The sequence below is a fragment of the Hesperophylax consimilis genome, chromosome 15 (assembly GCF_061612785.1).
Source record: "Hesperophylax consimilis isolate HC1 chromosome 15, BYU_Hcon_1.0, whole genome shotgun sequence".
Classification (NCBI taxonomy): domain Eukaryota; kingdom Metazoa; phylum Arthropoda; class Insecta; order Trichoptera; family Limnephilidae; genus Hesperophylax; species Hesperophylax consimilis.
The window spans coordinates 12,413,920-12,431,268 of record NC_142850.1 but is presented as its reverse complement, the minus strand read 5'-3'; the positions used below and the strand labels follow the sequence as shown (position 1 = coordinate 12,431,268).

The 17,349-nt window shown below is 36.6% G+C and overlaps 2 protein-coding genes across 2 annotated transcripts in view; one reads left to right on the top strand and one right to left on the bottom strand.

The window, feature by feature from the left end:
• Rfk (Riboflavin kinase) overlaps positions 1-6,962 on the bottom strand; it is a 30,628-nt gene extending 23,666 nt beyond the window's left edge. The window contains exons 1-2 of the mRNA XM_089639978.1: positions 6,779-6,962; positions 6,599-6,693 (exon numbers count right to left, since the gene is read on the bottom strand). Of these exons, the coding sequence (XP_089496104.1) occupies positions 6,599-6,680 (82 nt within the window). The 5' untranslated portion in view covers positions 6,681-6,693; positions 6,779-6,962. The remainder of the gene's footprint in view (positions 1-6,598; positions 6,694-6,778) is intronic.
• Positions 6,963-8,135: 1,173 nt separating this feature from the next.
• The window catches only part of LOC149417303 (uncharacterized), a 43,148-nt gene continuing 33,934 nt past the window's right edge, over positions 8,136-17,349 (top strand). The window contains exons 1-4 of the mRNA XM_089640195.1: positions 8,136-8,335; positions 8,415-8,532; positions 8,862-10,888; positions 12,679-12,813. Coding sequence (XP_089496321.1) covers positions 8,415-8,532; positions 8,862-10,888; positions 12,679-12,813 — 2,280 coding nt within the window. The 5' untranslated portion in view covers positions 8,136-8,335. The remainder of the gene's footprint in view (positions 8,336-8,414; positions 8,533-8,861; positions 10,889-12,678; positions 12,814-17,349) is intronic.

Sequence of the window (17,349 nt, the reverse complement as noted above, 5' to 3'; positions counted from 1 at the left end):
CTAATTTCTCCGACCATCCGAGGAAAATGTGAGTAATCGATTTTGTGTTTTATTGCATGTATGAGTAAAAACAGTAATAAACTAATTTTGTGTAGTACTTTGCAACATACTAGCGTCAACAGAATCAAAATTATGTGCTATCATGAAGTATCTTACCAAAATTACGTGCTATCATGAAGTATCTTGCCAAAATTACGTGCTATCATGAAGTATCTTACCAAAATTACGTTGGTACTTTCATAAATTTCATGTTTTTTTCTCATAATTTTCACCTTCTTTATTATATCACTCTCTCCCAAGTATTATTACCAAATTATTCATTATAATAAATAATTGTTGTTGTTGTTTATTGTTGTTGTTATACGCCCATAGGGGCTTTTACATAGATTATAAATAAGTTTTACATAAGTTATCGAGTTAGAATTTATACTAAGAGTTATAAAAGTGAAGAATTTTAAAAAAATATACAAGTAGTTTTTGAAGAATATGGCGTAAAGAAACATTTTAAACAACATAATATTTAACAATAACAAAGAACAAAATATAATATAAAACATTACAATAACATATCTAATCGTTAAATCTATTACAATAATTTGTATGATTCCACAAAGTGTTGGTTTAATTTGAATTTAAGATTATAAAGGGAATCATGGAATATATCTATAATACCACCAAACTTGTTGCCCAAATCATGCATCCTATTGGTAAGTGAGTTTGACTGATAGTTGGTTTTATATGTGTCGCAAAAGAATGTTGTATTTTGTCTAGTATTTCTTGTCGGTACATAGAGTTTAATAGCAGCAACGATGGCAGGGCTGTCAATAAGGTTGTTCATGACTCTGTATAATAAAATTAGGTCTGAAATGGTTCTTCTGTCAGACAGCGTAATTAAATTAAGTCCATTCATCAAATTTACATAATTAATGTTTTCTATTGGAATTTTAAGCTTGAAATTTAAGTACCTAAGAAATTTGTGTTGAACCCGTTCTAATTTGTTAGAGTGTACTTTATAGAAAGGAGACCAAATAGGTGAATTATATTCCACTTGGCTTCTAACTAGTGAAATGTAGAGTGTTTTCATGCAATCCAATGACTTAAAATCAGTTAGGGTTCTACAAAGGAAGCCAAGAATCTTTAAAGCCTTATTAGTTATATCATCTATATGCGCTGTGAATGTTAAGTTTGATTCGAATATAACTCCCAAGTCACGAATTTGTGATACTGGTGTTAATTTAACATTATTTAAATTATATTCATGTAAGATATGAGAATGAGTTCTGGAAAATCGTATTACTTGACATTTCTCAATGTTCAAAAATAACATATTTTGTTCGCACCATTTAAAAAATTTATCTAAATTAGCTTGTAAAATTAGGCAATCATATATATTTCGTATTCTTTTAAACAATTTTAGATCATCTGAAAAAAGTAGGACTTGTACATCTTTAAATATGTTTACAATGTCATTAATGAATATTAAGAATAATATTGGGCCAAGGTGGGACCCTTGCGGGACACCACTTGTGGCCTCGAATACATAGGATTCTATAAAATTAATCCTGACACAAAGAACTCTATTACTGAGGTAACTAATAATCCATGTCAATAAACTACCTTTGATGCCTAACAGTCGGAGTTTGGATATAAGAATATGATGTCGAACCTTATCAAATGCTTTACTGAAATCGGTGTATATAGAATCCACTTGTTGTTTCAGACTGAGCGATTCAGATATGTAATTATTGTAGATAGTTAAATTACTTAAGGTAGATCGACCTCTGATAAAGCCATGTTGGTTAGGAACAATAATATTGTTGATAGGTTTTACAATGGTATCTAATACTAATGACTCGAAAAGTTTGGGTAAAGCAGACATAATACAAATAGGTCTGTAGTTAGATATATCGCTTTTGTCGCCTTTTTTATGAATGGGCGTTAAATAACTCTTTTTCCACAGAGCCGGAAAACAGCCAGACGCTAAGGATTTGTTAAAAAGTTTATGTAAGGGATATATCAAACTATCAATGCAAGTTATTAAAAATATGGGAGGAATACCATCCGGTCCAGCAGATTTATTACTATCTAGTGCTTTTATGCTTCTTTCTATGGAATCTAATTTTATGAAACATTGACTTAGGTTTAATGACTCTTCCACTGACGTACTGGAGACTGCTTTGATGGGAATATCTTTGTCGTAGACACTTTTAAATGAGTCAGCAAAAAGATTAACTATACCCTCAATACTGTCGGCACATTTTTCTTTAAAGAACATGCTATTAGGATATCCACAGTTGTCTTTTCGTTGAGATTTAGTAAAATTCCAGAATTTTTTCACATTGTGATGATGTACCTCATTTTCAATTACGTTAACATAGTCACTATAGCACTTTATTGATAATTCTTTACATTGTTTTCGTAGTTTAGTAAATGCTATATAATCGTTAGAATTTCTGGTATGTTTATATTTTCTGTGGATACATTTTTTTTTATTAATTAAATTAGTTAGTTCCCTTGTAAACCATTTCGGATAATTAGATGATGTAAAGCTAACCTTGGGAACAAATTGTTCTATAGAGGTATTTAAAATCGAGTAAAAGTATTCTAATTGATCATTTATATTATTTTCCTCATCTAAAAAGGACCAATCTGTTTGGGCAAGGTACTCCGTAATATGATGGTATTCAGCTTTGGAAAAGTTATACGATGGGACACTTGTTTTTTTTGAAGATGTTAAAGGCCTATTTGTTATGATAATGTCCAACGGTGGGTGGTGTTGATCTAATGGTAATAATAATTCGTCGGATAGCTCAACCACTATTTTCGAATCACTTGAAAACACTAAATCCAACATTCGATTGTTAAAGTTGAAAATCTTGTTTGATTGAGTTAGTCCCAAAAATAAAGACATATCACGAATTTCACTACATTTAGCACACTGTAAATCGGCTTGGTTTGTAGCAGGTCCGTTGTCATCTTGGCTGGTCCAGTTAGGAAGGTTATAATCACCAGCAATAATGAATTTTGCTTTAGGATATTTGAATTTGAGTACTTCTATGTCCTCATTGTGATTTTTATACGTTTGCAAATCCGATGCAGGTGGGATATAGACACAGCCAATAATAATTTTTCCATTAGGTATATTGAGCAATACAAAAATTTGTTCAACACTTTTGTGTTTTACCGGTAATTTAGTAGATGATATATTCTTGGATACGCACAGCATCACACCTCCTCCGTTAGACTTTTTGCTCGTAATAGAATTTCGATCAGAACGATATGTGGTATATTGATGTAGGCCTAATTCTGACGAGCTGATATCAGCATTTAACCATGTTTCAGTTAAAAACAGAATATCGTGTGAGAAGATTGGGGAGTTAGTTTTAAGTTGGTGCAATTTTGTACGCATTCCCCGTACATTTTGATAATATCCTGTAAGTCTAGAAAATCTGTTCTGTTTGTTTTTTAGTTTTTTGCTTGGGTTTTGATGATTTTGGGAATTCCGTTGAAATGTTTGATTCGTAAATCGACTTCGCCCTTTTCTTTCCTCTCTTCTAATTCCTTCCAGAGGTCAGTTAAGTGATTTCTTTGTTGTAGTGTCCTGTCAGGTTTGATTATAATTCCATTGGACAGAGTAGTTTTGTTAAAGAGTATTAGTTTCGCCTGTTTGACTTCATCAAATTCTAATTTAATTGGCCTGGTTTTGTTTGGAATTTTACTTCCGAGCCTGTAAATTTTCACATCTTCTAGATTGAACTCGCTATTAATTTCACTAATAGCTGCTAATACCTTTTTTCCATCCTCCAAGACGCTCACTGTAGTTGAGTTCGAATTACACTCGGGGACGTTGAGTAAAATTATGTTCTTCGAGCGGGTCTTGCGTTCCTCTATCTCAGCGAGCACCTCACAAATTGGCGTTGTTTCCTGTGGTAATACTTTCTTTTCAATGATTTTTTCGAATGTCATAACTTTTCCTTCAAGAACTCCAACAGTTACTCCTAGGTCTTGCATAGTTCCAGATAGATTAGAAAGTTTACTGAGTATTTTTGCCATTTGGTCTTTTGTTATTTTTAAGACAGGATCGGTAATGGCATTGTGGATGCTATTAATCTCCTCCTTAGCTTTGTTTAGGAAAGCAATTGCTTCATTATTATTCATTTCGAAAGTTAAATTTAAATTTTTTTTTTTATAAGAAAATAATATGAGTGACAACCCTGCTCGCAATGTACAGGTAATTAACTCAAGTAGGTAGCGGGAGCGTCCACAAGTGTTATCCAGTAAGTGCGAGGGAGAGAATACCTTATCCTGTTACTTGTTAGAGCGAGACGTAGGGAACACTGTGCACAATTGATTATTAAACAAATTGATTTATAAATTTTATAATAATGGTGAATATTTACGATGATTTCGAAATGATTATTAATAAATAAACGTAGTGCACTAAATTATGTTGCAGTATACTGAAACTTGTTTAAAAACACTGTTTTTTTTTGTTCTATTTATAAGTTTCTAGTAAGACACAGAAAAAACTCGACAGCTGTCAGTGATATTTATTGTTGTATAATGATAGCATAATAATTAGAATCTTCCTTCCCGATAATTATTGTAGACGTAGTAGGGACCATTCATACCAAATATACCTACAGTAGGTGAAATTATGTTTTTTCTCATATTGGAAAAAGTCTGTTAGTGTTAAACTTTTTCAGGACACGCTTCACGAACCCAGAAGATATTCGAAGAATCCTCCTCAAAATGGATGGAGAAGAAGAAGCAAATGGAGTTCAGGAGGATAAAGTGGACTTCCCTGATGATATTGATTACGAATCCCAATATATCGAACACGGTGACCACAACAGTGACGCCGAGGAAGAGTTAGAAAAGGCAATGGAAGATAATGAGAATCTTGAGGAGGGATAAGAATAATAGAAGAATAAATAGAAGATACTACCCATCTTTCATGACACTGTTTATTGTAGCTCTATTTTGTATATTGATGTTTTAATAAATGTTTTCATTGTTTAAACATGTGTTTTGAAGATTCTATTAAAAATAACCCCGATTCCAAAGGTTTATGGTGAGATATGAGCTGTAAAATAAGTGAAAACGAAGTGGAGGTAGATTACCGCCCCGCGCTCACTAGTGATAAAAAAAAGGCGCGCCCGCATAAAGGTTAATATTATTATATCAAAATATGGCGTGAAGAAAAGATGTCAAATTATCCATTTTTTTCGTAATGAAAAAGCTATTAAAATGCATTATTTTCCATTTCAGGAAACTCAAATGATTTTTTATTTTATTTTTATATCAAACTGCACAAGAGTCCCAACTGAGACTATGGCATCCTCAATTGGGATATGTTGTTAGGCTTCAGATAGAGGGTAGGGGAAGGAGATGGGGAAGAGAAAGGTGAGGAAGTACCTGACTATTCAGATCTGGTCACTAAACACGGCCAAAGCCATTTCAAGCAAGTTTTAATTCTTACCAGACTGGTGATCTTATACCAGGGTGGTACTGAGAGTATTATGAACCCACGACCTCCAGCTTGCTAGTCAAGCGCCTCACCCCTCAACCACAGAGGCCAACCATTGTTATCTAACAGATTCACAGTATTTTTTCAATTTAAAGTGCGTTTAAACCATAGACATATGAATATTAGTAGACCTGCCCTAAGTGATTAAAAGCGTATTATCCCCACTCCCCATACCGGTTCCATTGAGCCGGCTGGGCTCGCGTACGGCCTCAAGTGATATTTGAAAACGTGACGTCATCATTCTTGTGCGAACTATGGTCGAGGCATCATCGGTTCATTTTACGAAATAACACGGCAAAATGTTTACTTGTACTATGAAAACTGGTAAAAATAGATGCGAAAAAAGAGAATAAACCCAATTGTCGTATTACATTCCATATATAAGCATTATTTTATTTTATTTTAAGCATATTCACATCGTATAATATGAATCAGTTGTTACTATCACATCGAGAAACGTCTGGACGCGAAACACAAAGCTGGTTGGTTGCTGGGAAGTAAATTATGAACATTTATAAAAGTGTCTTAACTAAATACTCTGAAACTAACTACGACTCTGAATATAGAAGCTGCCTTACTTTGCCGAATTTGGACTTCGCAAATTTGTTCATAACGTGGCGAGTAATTTGCGCTCCCATGTAAAAATGTCTATTCATTCAAAGCAGATTTTACTTTTAAGAAGTAAATGGTGATATTATAATGCGAGATGCCTATTTACTGTCAGATTGATTTATTGACGAATCACAGTCATCTTCACTCCCTTCGTTCTTCAACAGTTGATTTTACCCCTCGCCTTTATCTTCTCGTCTATTAATTCCTATGTCTGTGGTTTAAACAGTGTCCATATTTTCTGTATGTTTACCAATACATGGCAGTTCGAGAAGGTTGATGTCCAATGAGCGGCCCCAGGCAAAGTTGGGGAAAGCTACTCCAGAAGCTGGGATCTGCAGTGGACGGAAGTCACTGAAGTAGCCCAGATGGGTCCCGAATAGGCCAAGGGGAAGGTCAGATGAGACTACAATGATCTCAGTAATTTTAAACGTAGTCGAAAAAACACAAAATAAATACCTGTAGGACATCCAAGTTGCTTAGATCCTCTACCAAAGCCTTTAATCACTTCCCCTTTTGCAAAATACGGAAACAATGCCATTTTCGTACCTACACTGAAATGTAAAACAAATGAATGAATAATGATTGACAAATTGGACACAAGGAAATGCATTACTTAAAGAACAGCCGAAAACGTACGTTTGAGGTTAGCGTTATTGCAAAACACAGTCAATTAGAAGGATGTGCGAAAGTTAGATGTTGAATCATTGAATGACACAATGCATACATCTAACCGTCAAACCTGGTCCAATGATCAGTCAATGTGACAGTTTCTAATAATGTTGTCAAGTGAAAAAAATGCAAAGAGCTAATGGAACAGCTGTATTTTTCTCCCCTCTTCATATACTGACAGTACAGACTCAAGATCTATGGAAATCAACACAAGCGGTCAAAAGAGAAACTAATTTTTTTATAACAATAATTTTTTTAAAATTGAGATATAAAGACAGTGGAACTATATTACAACCCGTTTGGGCGCTTCATGAGGCTGGTTAAGGTAGGGGCTGAAGGAAGGGATTTATTGCAGGGCTTAAACGGGCTCAGATTAATTGAAGGAGTAAAAACAAATGCCGGTAGCTCCAGGGTTGCTCCTACGCAGCCGCAATTGGAGCAGTCCGCTCCGGGCGCCGAATTTTCAAGGCGCTGATAATACCTAACACCTAAGAGTCTAACATGTCGCTCTTGAGAGTATTTTTCACAAAAACGGCACTGCATATTAATACAAATCATCTGAATATTATTGATTACAGTGATCACATACCTAGGCGTCTAATGGTTTTTACAAGGGGCTTTAAAACCTTACTCGCACCAGGCGCCATTTGGTTCAGGGCCAGCCCAGGTAGGTCGTTTTAGATAAAAGCCAACTTACACGAAAACCAGTCGAAAATAAATACATTTATAAATCCATTTTTCTCTTTCGTACAGTGGACTAAAGTTGGTGGAGGACAAAATGGGATGCTGGTGTTATTCATTCAAGTCACACATATGTGCCATAGGAAAACTGGTAAAAGGGACATTCTTTTGCGATTGTGTTACATTGTTTGTATTTGTCCATTTTCACATAATTCAGAGTCACATAACAGGTATTTGTAGGCATTATTATTTGTGCATAACTGTGACTGCCCCGACGAGGATGTTTTTTGCGGGAAAGAGAAGCCTGGTAGATAAATATTTCTGGGGTCAATCACAAAGTGTTTATTTTAAATTCTTAGGTCTTTGTCACTGAGTTCGCCATGACTTTTCGGGAGAGTATTGTTGACTGAACTATAATTACCGACTAAAGCAGACTTTCGCTTTTAGCCCACGGGTTCCCTGGAACAATGTCGTCGCAATACTGCAAAACTGTACAAATAATAAACTTTGCGATTCGTGGGCAGTAAGCACCTAATTGCACCAAAGTAGGAACCGACCATAAAATAGAAAGGTAAATATTCGATGTGAAGCCGAAAGTAATTTCCAGTTATTATTCGCAACCAACTTCAGAGTGGTTTGTTGACGGAGATATTTTATTTGTATGTGTCAGATGTGCGCGTTAGTGAAATATTATATTTATCTGGGACGGGAGTTTCGCATTGCCCGGACTGATAATTGACTAAACCAGACTGCCGTACACTTCCCAAAATGTACATGTCCCTGTTGCCCCTGAAACTTTTTTGACAATCGTTTCCCAGTGTTTTTTCTTTATACGGCCGAGCAGTGAGTCGATATTTTTTTTACAGGAAAATGCATTAGTGATACTTTTTTCCGAGTTGAAGACATGATTTAATGATTTTAGATGGATAACAAGAATGATCCCCGCGAGAGTAACCCGTGGTCTCTCACGGGAACCTCCTCACTAGCGGACATATTCGACACAGCTTTTACGTCCACTGTCGATCAAGCCCCGCAAACAGGTAATGTTGCTTTGTTATGTATCCGAGCGGACCGTTCCGCCGCTATTTTTGCATTTGCTTCATTATCAAACACTCAGCGCCCGATGAACAATGTTTATTTGAAACATTGTTGTTTTTGTTGTTTTCATAGTGTCCAATTTTTTGTTTTGTTTTATTTTTATTTGCCAGTAGTGTTGTCAGATATGGCAATGTAATGCAATAATGATAGTTAAAGGTTAAGTCCTATCAGCAGACAATGTCACAACTTGCCATTGGATGTTTTTTTTTATGGAGCAATTTCAAGGTTATTATTTTGTTATGGGACCATTGTTAATGAATTTCGTGCGTAGGTATTGCCGTGGATATGGACTGCGACCCCCTGTTTGCGACGAGTGACGACGAGGTATTCCCCCTGGAGCACCCCGGTGGGGTGGCGGGGCGCAAAGCCCCGGTGCAGCGTGACCCCTGCAATCTCACCACCCCCACAATCGCTACCCCCTCCTTCCAATTTGGGATGTCCGTGCAGCCATCCTCCATCCGCTATCCCTATGCCTATACCGACCCCCGAATGATCTATCAGACTTACCCTGATAATCCTAGTGCAGAGTTCCTCGTGGTCAGGAATAACCCCGGCAGCGCCGGCGCCATGTACCCCGCCACCCCCTTGCCCCTGCCACTGCCCCTCCCCCGCATCCCCAACCACCGCTTGGTGCAGGAAGTCAGCTCGCGCTACCAGCCTAAATCCGACGCTCACTACTACCCTCCCATCAACGATTACTCTCCTCCGCATGACGAAGAGACTGACTACACGAGTAGGGCCTTTGCTGACACGGAGGGGCCGGACCCCTGGATGAATCAGTCCCCGAGGAGGATTCGCTCTGGAAATGAGTATGAGCCATTCCCCGACGGAGGCAGACGGAGGGTACATCCACTGCCTTATCACAATGAGAATATTCTGAATCTAAGTAACAATTCGCGGCTGAGAGATGCAGCAGCCGCAGCCGCCGGGGACTATGCAGGCCCCAGTAATTACACCAACTATCTTCACAGACCACAAGTTCCCAAAGCCGTTCCCGCTTCTGGGGCTGTTGCAGATAATACCATTATTACACTGTTCCCGCCCATTGAAGTCAGCTCCGGGGAAGAAGACGATAGGTGTCTTACTCCGAGGAAGAGAGTTCTCCGCGAGCAAAATAAGAAGATGGCCGCGAGGATTAAAAAGATGGAAAGGCTATCCACACCTAGCAATCCTTTGGAGGGCGCCGATTTGCAAGTTAAGGTAGAAAAAGTGGAAAGCAATATTAGTTCTCCTGCTCATAATGGGTCCGCTATCAATATTAAGCAAGAGCCGTGGACCGCTTCGGCTGTTTGCAATTATAGATGGAAACCTAATGTTTGTAAGCGACATCCGCATCATGACCGGCGGAAATCTTCTGAATTATCATATGCGTGTCCTAATGCCACGGAAGACCTCCCCTGTCAAGAAATACCTTGCAAGTGCCAAAGGTGTTTCCCTTCTTTACCCAGCGCCATGCGTAATGCTAGAGTATCCTATGCAATGGTGGACTCTGAAGGCCCCAGTGCAATGTCATCTCACATTGAGCCGCAAATAGTCCACGATGAAGAATACCCGCCTATTGTTAAACAGGAAGCATCTCATTCGCGGGATTCCTGCAAAGGTAAATGTCTAGCTGTGCACCGCTGTAGTTCGCACACTGACCAGAGTCAAGTTCCCGTTCCCCTCGAGCCTTGCGCCAACATGTGTTCTGGCAGATTGAGTCAACCCTCCACATCTACATCGCAAGGTGTGGTGCCTGGAACTAGTAAACAGCCCATCGTCCTCCCCGCAAATAACAGTGCACACCAAGAGAACCAAGCAAATAACAACATGCTTGTTAATAATAGCGACAATAACGTTTACAAATTAGAACCTGCCCATGTTAAATTGGAGCGTGCGGACGGAACTGTGGCAAATGTAAAACAGGAACAATCGGGTTTCATTCCTGCAGAAGCGATTGCCGGCCCGTCTGCTACGACGGTGAAACGAGAGACGGGGACTCCCAGCTCTCCGCATCAATTCTGCACTAAGTGCCAGGCGCCTGAGTTGGCCCTGCCCCCGAGCAGTGTCAAGACGGAAGAACACCAAGAAGTGGGCAGACGCTCGGAGAGGATGGAAGTGGACGTGAAGCAGGAGATGGAATCTGACGCTGTGCCTTCCACCAGCCAGGCTGCCAGGGTCAAGCAGGAGAGTCCCAAGCCAGCCTCCGACCAACCCACCACCAGCTCTGAATCTCATCAGGTCCATGCTACTCCTAGCACCAGTCAAGGGCCAGGAACATTGCCAGCCTTGACTTGCTTGGGGAGATGCTGTGAAAATGTAAGCATTGTGCTTTATTTACATACTGATTATGATGTGTACTTGATTTTCTTTATTTGATAATTTTAGTGCATTCAAGAAGTGTTTTGGTTGAATTTTTCGATCACCATATATATATTTGAATCAATAACGCAATAAAACAAACAATAAGATTTTTAATAATAAATACAAAGCAAAATGGGTATGATTTTAAAAGCAGCGGACAAGTTCAGTCTTTGTTTAGTCGTTCAGTCAGAATTCAACTGTAACAGCAAACAATATGATAAGTATATTGGAGGTGTGTTATTTACTGACAAAAGGGTGCTTTCCTTTATCATTTTATGGCTGTTGTAATAAAAGTTGAGCATTTATATACGCTGGCCTGAAGGTTTCAATTAACTACCAGCTCTTCAGTATTTTATTCTTTTTATGTGATTACCGCACATTTTTTTCCCATATTAACTCCAGGAGGTTTTTGTTTAACACTTTCTTTACCGACTATAATAAGTTCAAATAATTTAATGTAAAATAACCTTCATAATATTTTGGTTCTAACTGTTACAGATATTTTTTCATAATTTTTTTATATTTTAAATGCTAACGACGTATCATATAGATGTGCTATATTGTTATCATTGATGTTACAACTGTTGGAGAGTTCTGGTCGCCTCTAGCAAATGCCTACGCTTCTGCAGGTCGCCTGCTGTCTCCCCCCAGTTCCTATTGCCTAAGGAAGGGGTGTTTGCCTCAATCATCTATTGCCACCATCCAGTAACCTATGTTTAGGGCCTCCCTGCACTATTTCGTCCCTCAGGCGTATTACAAATGGTATATTTTCAATATTATAATATCTATACATGGATAATTGTATGCAAGAATTGAAAGAGGTGGGATTGGGTGCGAATTTGAATAATTTGAAAGTATGTTGCCTGTTGTATGCTGATGATGCGGTGCTGATTGCTAATAGTACAGAACATCTACAGTCTCTCGTGTCTAGGATGAACGAAGTATGCATGAAGAATGAGTTAATGATGAATGTAAGTAAGTCTAAAGTAATGGTGTTTGAAAGAGAGAGTATGAAAACAGTGTTCAATATAATTGTGAATGAGGAATACTTGGAGCAGGTGGATGAGTTTGTGTATTTAGGAAGTATGTTTACGAGAGATGGGAAGGCTGACAGAGATATTGAAAGAAGGGTAAATGCAGGTAATTCCGTTAATGGAGGACTGAACGCCGTTGGCGCTAACAAAAAATTGTCCAAAGAAGCGAAGTTAGCAGTCCACAACGGAGTGCTGGTACCTACCTTGATGTATGGAAGTGAGGCATGGAACTGGCAAAGAAAGGATGAAAGTAGATTGAATGCTGTTGAAATGAGATCCCTGAGGCGTATGTGTGGTAAAACCATGTTTGATCGTGTGAGGAATGTGGTGATCCGCAAAGAGTGCAAGGCTGATGTAAGCGTAATGAGTAAGATTAAGAAAGGTACGCTTAGATGGTTTGGGCATGTAGAGTGAATGAGCGAAGATAGGAGTGTAAGGAGGATATATGATGCAAATGTGAATGGTAGCAGAAGTCGGGGACGCCCGAGGAAGACATGGCACGACCAAGTGAATCAGATACTTGAGTCGGGCCATGTCAAGAGTCAGAATAATAGAAGAGTATGTATGAGACGATGTATGAATGTGAATGAGGCAAGGAGTGTGTGCCAAGACCGAGTTGTTTGGCGGTCCGTCCTCTCTGCCTACCCCTGCGGGGAAACGGCGTGATGCTTAGTTAGTTAGTTATTTTCAATATTTTTTTTTGAATTTCAGACAAATGCAGTTCCTAAAAGTGAGCCTAATAGCAATGCTCTATCGGCTCCAGATCTCCAACTGGATTGGCTCTCTGATTTGGCTTCCAGTGATGATGATGATGACGATGTTCAGGTCTTGCAGCTCGAACCCAGGGTAAGTTGCTTACCATTTGCTCTTATGTATGTTTCAAGGTATGCGGTGACTTTGATCATCGCAGATATCTGCATAATTCTTTCTACAAATCAGAAATTACTCAATTTTTGGTTTATTGAAATGATTTTTTTTTGGGCAACGTGCATACGATGACGCTTCGAAAATAAGTATCAACTTAGTTTCTAGTTATATTCAAATGTATTGATGGTTGAATTGAGAATTTTAATATATTTTTTTTGTTATTTTCAGACAGAAAAATGTAAATATATTTTTTAAATTCCTCAATTGTTATAATAGTTTTGTGTCATCTTTATTGTAAAGTTTATCTGTGTCGACAGTGTCCATTGATATATATAACTACTTGAATATTCAAACAGGCGTCATTTCAATAATTTTTTTTTTAATAGTATTGTTCTATATAAATACAAATGTGAATGTTCAAAATATTATTCAATTTTGTTCAAAATCTTAAATCTCCCAAAGATCTTCATCGATTGCTTTGAAATTTTGAAACAACTTTGCATTCGAATACGCGTGTGTTTTTATATTATATATCTGTGAAACTCACAATGCCTTAAGAGACGTAGACATTTTCAAGCATAACTTGATATCATATAAAACTCAGCTTAACCTCTCAGACAAAGACTTTTATCTACTATGTGTTCCTTTGAGAACTGTCAAAACGTGATAATTTTTGTGTTATTTACGAGTTTTGCTAAAAGCTTCATAACTCACGTTTTGGGAAACGTAGCCTCATTCTAAAAAATGTTTTGGAAAGATTATGAAATCCACTATCGCATTGTGTTGTAATACGTAAATATTTGCGTTTCTAAATATTCATTTTATGAAAAAGTCAAAAATATGTAGAAATCGCTTACAATTATTTCAAAGCCTTGAAAAATTACTTTTTTCTGAGTATCATAAAGAAATAACACTTTATATATTGAAGAAATATAATTAAAAACTATTAGTCACCTCAAAATATTAACCGTCCAAACTAAAATATTTTTAATAAATTATTTAGAAACGCAATAAATTATGAATGAACAAGATGACAGATTCAATCGGCTTAGATAATGCAACTCTACGTGCCATAGATATTCTCAAATACAGACGCGTAGCGTTATTCATTATCGATACTCTGTTTTTTAAATCATGGCAATCCGTATACTAGTGATGGAAATAAATCGATTTTTGTAAAATCTCGCACGTTTACATGAAAAGACGTTCCAATGTCTTGACCGCTATTATCATATTTACGTCTTTTGACGTTCTAATGTTCTGAGTGGTTAATAAATTAATAAATTAAAATACTTTTATTTTATTCGATTTTTTTGTTGTGAAAATTACATTATTATCACCCGTAGTGAATAGTATAGCTATGCGAAAAGTTGTATTTTTTCTATTTGTTTTTAATTTTATGTATTTCTTTATTATGTTTATGTTTATTTTTTTGCCATTTAATATGTTGTGTAGGTAAAAAATACTAAATCAACATTTAACTTAATGGAACTTAATTGGTCTAGAACAAGGCTGCCCAACCTTTTTAACAGTTGGGCCAAATTGACGATTTTGAATCACTGGCGGGCCACTGAATACCTGACGGTTCCTATTTCCATGGGGGGGGGTTGTTAGAGAATTTCTATAAAACATAATTCCTCACAAAAAAAAATCAAAATGAGTGCTCCCCACCAAATATTTGAAATCCATGGGGGGGGGGTTGTTACGGAACTTCGCTGAGAAAAAATTCCGCGCACCCAAAAACATCATATGTGAAATTTTTCGAATTCCATGGGGGGGGGGGGGGGCAGGCAGACCGCAGGCCCGCGACACTTTTTCAAATTGGCGGATTGGCGGGTTTTTTGAAAATGGTTTACGCGGGCCACTTATAATTCGTTCGCGGGCCACATTATGGCCCGCGGGCCTGGGGTTGGGCAGCCTTGGTCTAGAACATATGAATGTTTATTGTTATAATTTTTTACTGTACAACTGTTTGCTTCCTAAATAAAAAGATATAAAAAAAAAAAATATATATATATTTACATATGTCACCTCTGACAGTTAAAAACATGCTTTTTTTATAAAAACAGTGCCATCTGTTACACCTAAAAGCAACACTTGCTATTGTTTCTTTGTCTGCACCATTGAATAGAGTAGGGTTTTTTCTTTAGACATTGATCCCCACAGAGTGACTGAGCCACAGCAACTCGTGGCGGGGTACAGCTAGTAATATTATAAAAACATGTCATATCAAAGTGTCCCCACTCCAAGGTTTATATTTATTTATGTTTATTTTTGACTCCCCAAACATGGATACAATTTAGTTTTTACATATATTTCGATAGTTTAAACAGAAATAAATATGATATAAATTTTCCAACACAAATGATTTAAAAAAAATTTTTTTTGAAAGTTTAAAAATAATTGATAAAGTCATCCCATTTTACGGTACCAAAAATAGAAGAAATATCTCATATTACTGTTATTTGCTTTAATTTTCGGTGATATTATTATCGGTTGATAATTATTATTATTAGATTGACCGAAATTTTAAGCTAGCCACCACTGCATGGGAACCTATATCCGAGTTTTACCGTGTACATAAAAACTCTTCCTTACAATGTTTGGGTTCTTTTAAATTCAGCTCTCTTTCTTTTGATGGTCGCGCCCAAAATTGCTAAGTAAGGAATTAAGTTAATTGATAATTTATTTGCTTATTCGAATTGTTGCTTCTTGGTAAAGAATGTTAATAAATCCCTCTTGCTTTATCAAAATTTATTGCCAGCACAATAAATGCTGATCTCATGTTTTTGTTTGAATGAAGTTTATTGAATTTGCATTTCACAATATTACAAAAATTTTTTTTACAGAAATAACAGGTTACGTATAATACCTATGTGTATTTACTGGATTCTCTGAGTCATCACTAAAATTACAATGTGAAGATTCTCTGTTACTCGTAATACTAGTAATTTGATGATATTAAATACAATATTTAATTTTACGGTTGTATCTAGACGTCATCTTTGTATGATTCTAGAGAGAAATGTACAAAACGCTTAAGCTGTTTGTTTATTCGCTGGTATAGCATTCTATGGCGTAGTTTTACACTGGTCTGATCATGTGTACTGTTTTATAGAAATTGCATTTCGTTCTTCTCGATAGGAGTTCTGTATATCTCATAGGTTTTCATCTTTAGCAATTCTACATATGAAACAGCCGTGCCTTAGAATAGTTTTATTTTCTAGCTGAATTTTATCTGTAAGGCATTGTTATCTGATGTACATTTAATTCTGTTTGGAAAAGTTTTACCGTAAACAAAAATACTGTTTGAAAATACAGTGCACGATGTCCGTGTGTAATGTACTGAAATGAGTTTTTTATAACTCATTGGGAATTGTTTAAACATTATAATTTCGGTTGTGTAAATTCTAAAAAACATAATTGATATTATTTTAAGTACATATTATAATGAATTTTTACCGCCGTTCCTACAATCGTTGGTGGTGTAATGGTCAGCATAGTTGCCTTCCAAGCAGTTGACCGGGGTTTGATTCTTGACCGTGGTACTTAGTTCTTATATCAGATTTTATTTTAAAAAAACATTTAAAAAAAATTTGCGTTGTGATTTGTCACGGGTCTGCGCTATATTATAAATAATTTAACTTTTTTTTTGTAACATGTTTTAATTTATTAAAAAATAATTTAAAAAAAAAGATTGTATAAAAAGTGGGTGATAAAAAGAGAGCAAAAACAGAATTGACTACCTCCCAAAATTCTTTCGTTAACACTAAGGATGGGTTGTTTCACAGAATTTGAACAATATATCAAATTTCAAAGTTAATTTTCAAGTCCTGTGAAAGTTCTATTCAGGTTCTGTTATCATTTCAGTTTTATGAAGCAACTTGCCCATAATGATATAATAATAGAACTTGAATATATCTTTCACAGAACTTGAAAATTAACTTTGAAATTTGATGAATTGTTCACATTTTTTGAAATGACAGTTTTGTTGTGTAACTGTGATCTATAAGACTATGAAGCTTGGGGTTGTTCCTATAGTACATTATAAGTGTATGTACATCTGTCTTACATCTAATAATTTTGTTTCCTACAATAAGGGTGTCAATGGATACATAAAATTTTTTTATCCATCACTCTTATTACAGCTTTTTGTGCCTTAGCTAACTAGTATAGTTTACTAAGGATCTCGTATAGTTTTGGTTGCACCGCCCCAGCTTTATTATGCCGTATATAATAATTGAATGGCACAATTTTAATGGTTTTCTTATCAACAATGTTGTGTATATCTTTCAAGAAGAAAATTAGATCTGTGTCAGCGGTTCACAACAAAAAGCCATTTCATGACTTGGAAATGATGGAGGGGTGCGTGCTAGCAGCTTTGGAAGAGATAGTAGGCGAACGAAAATTGAAAACTAGCCTTGACACTTCTTTCAAGCAGATATAACTACGCGCCGCGGCCGTGTGGAACTATTGGGGAGTGAAGTACACAATATACTTGTGAAGGATTTGAAA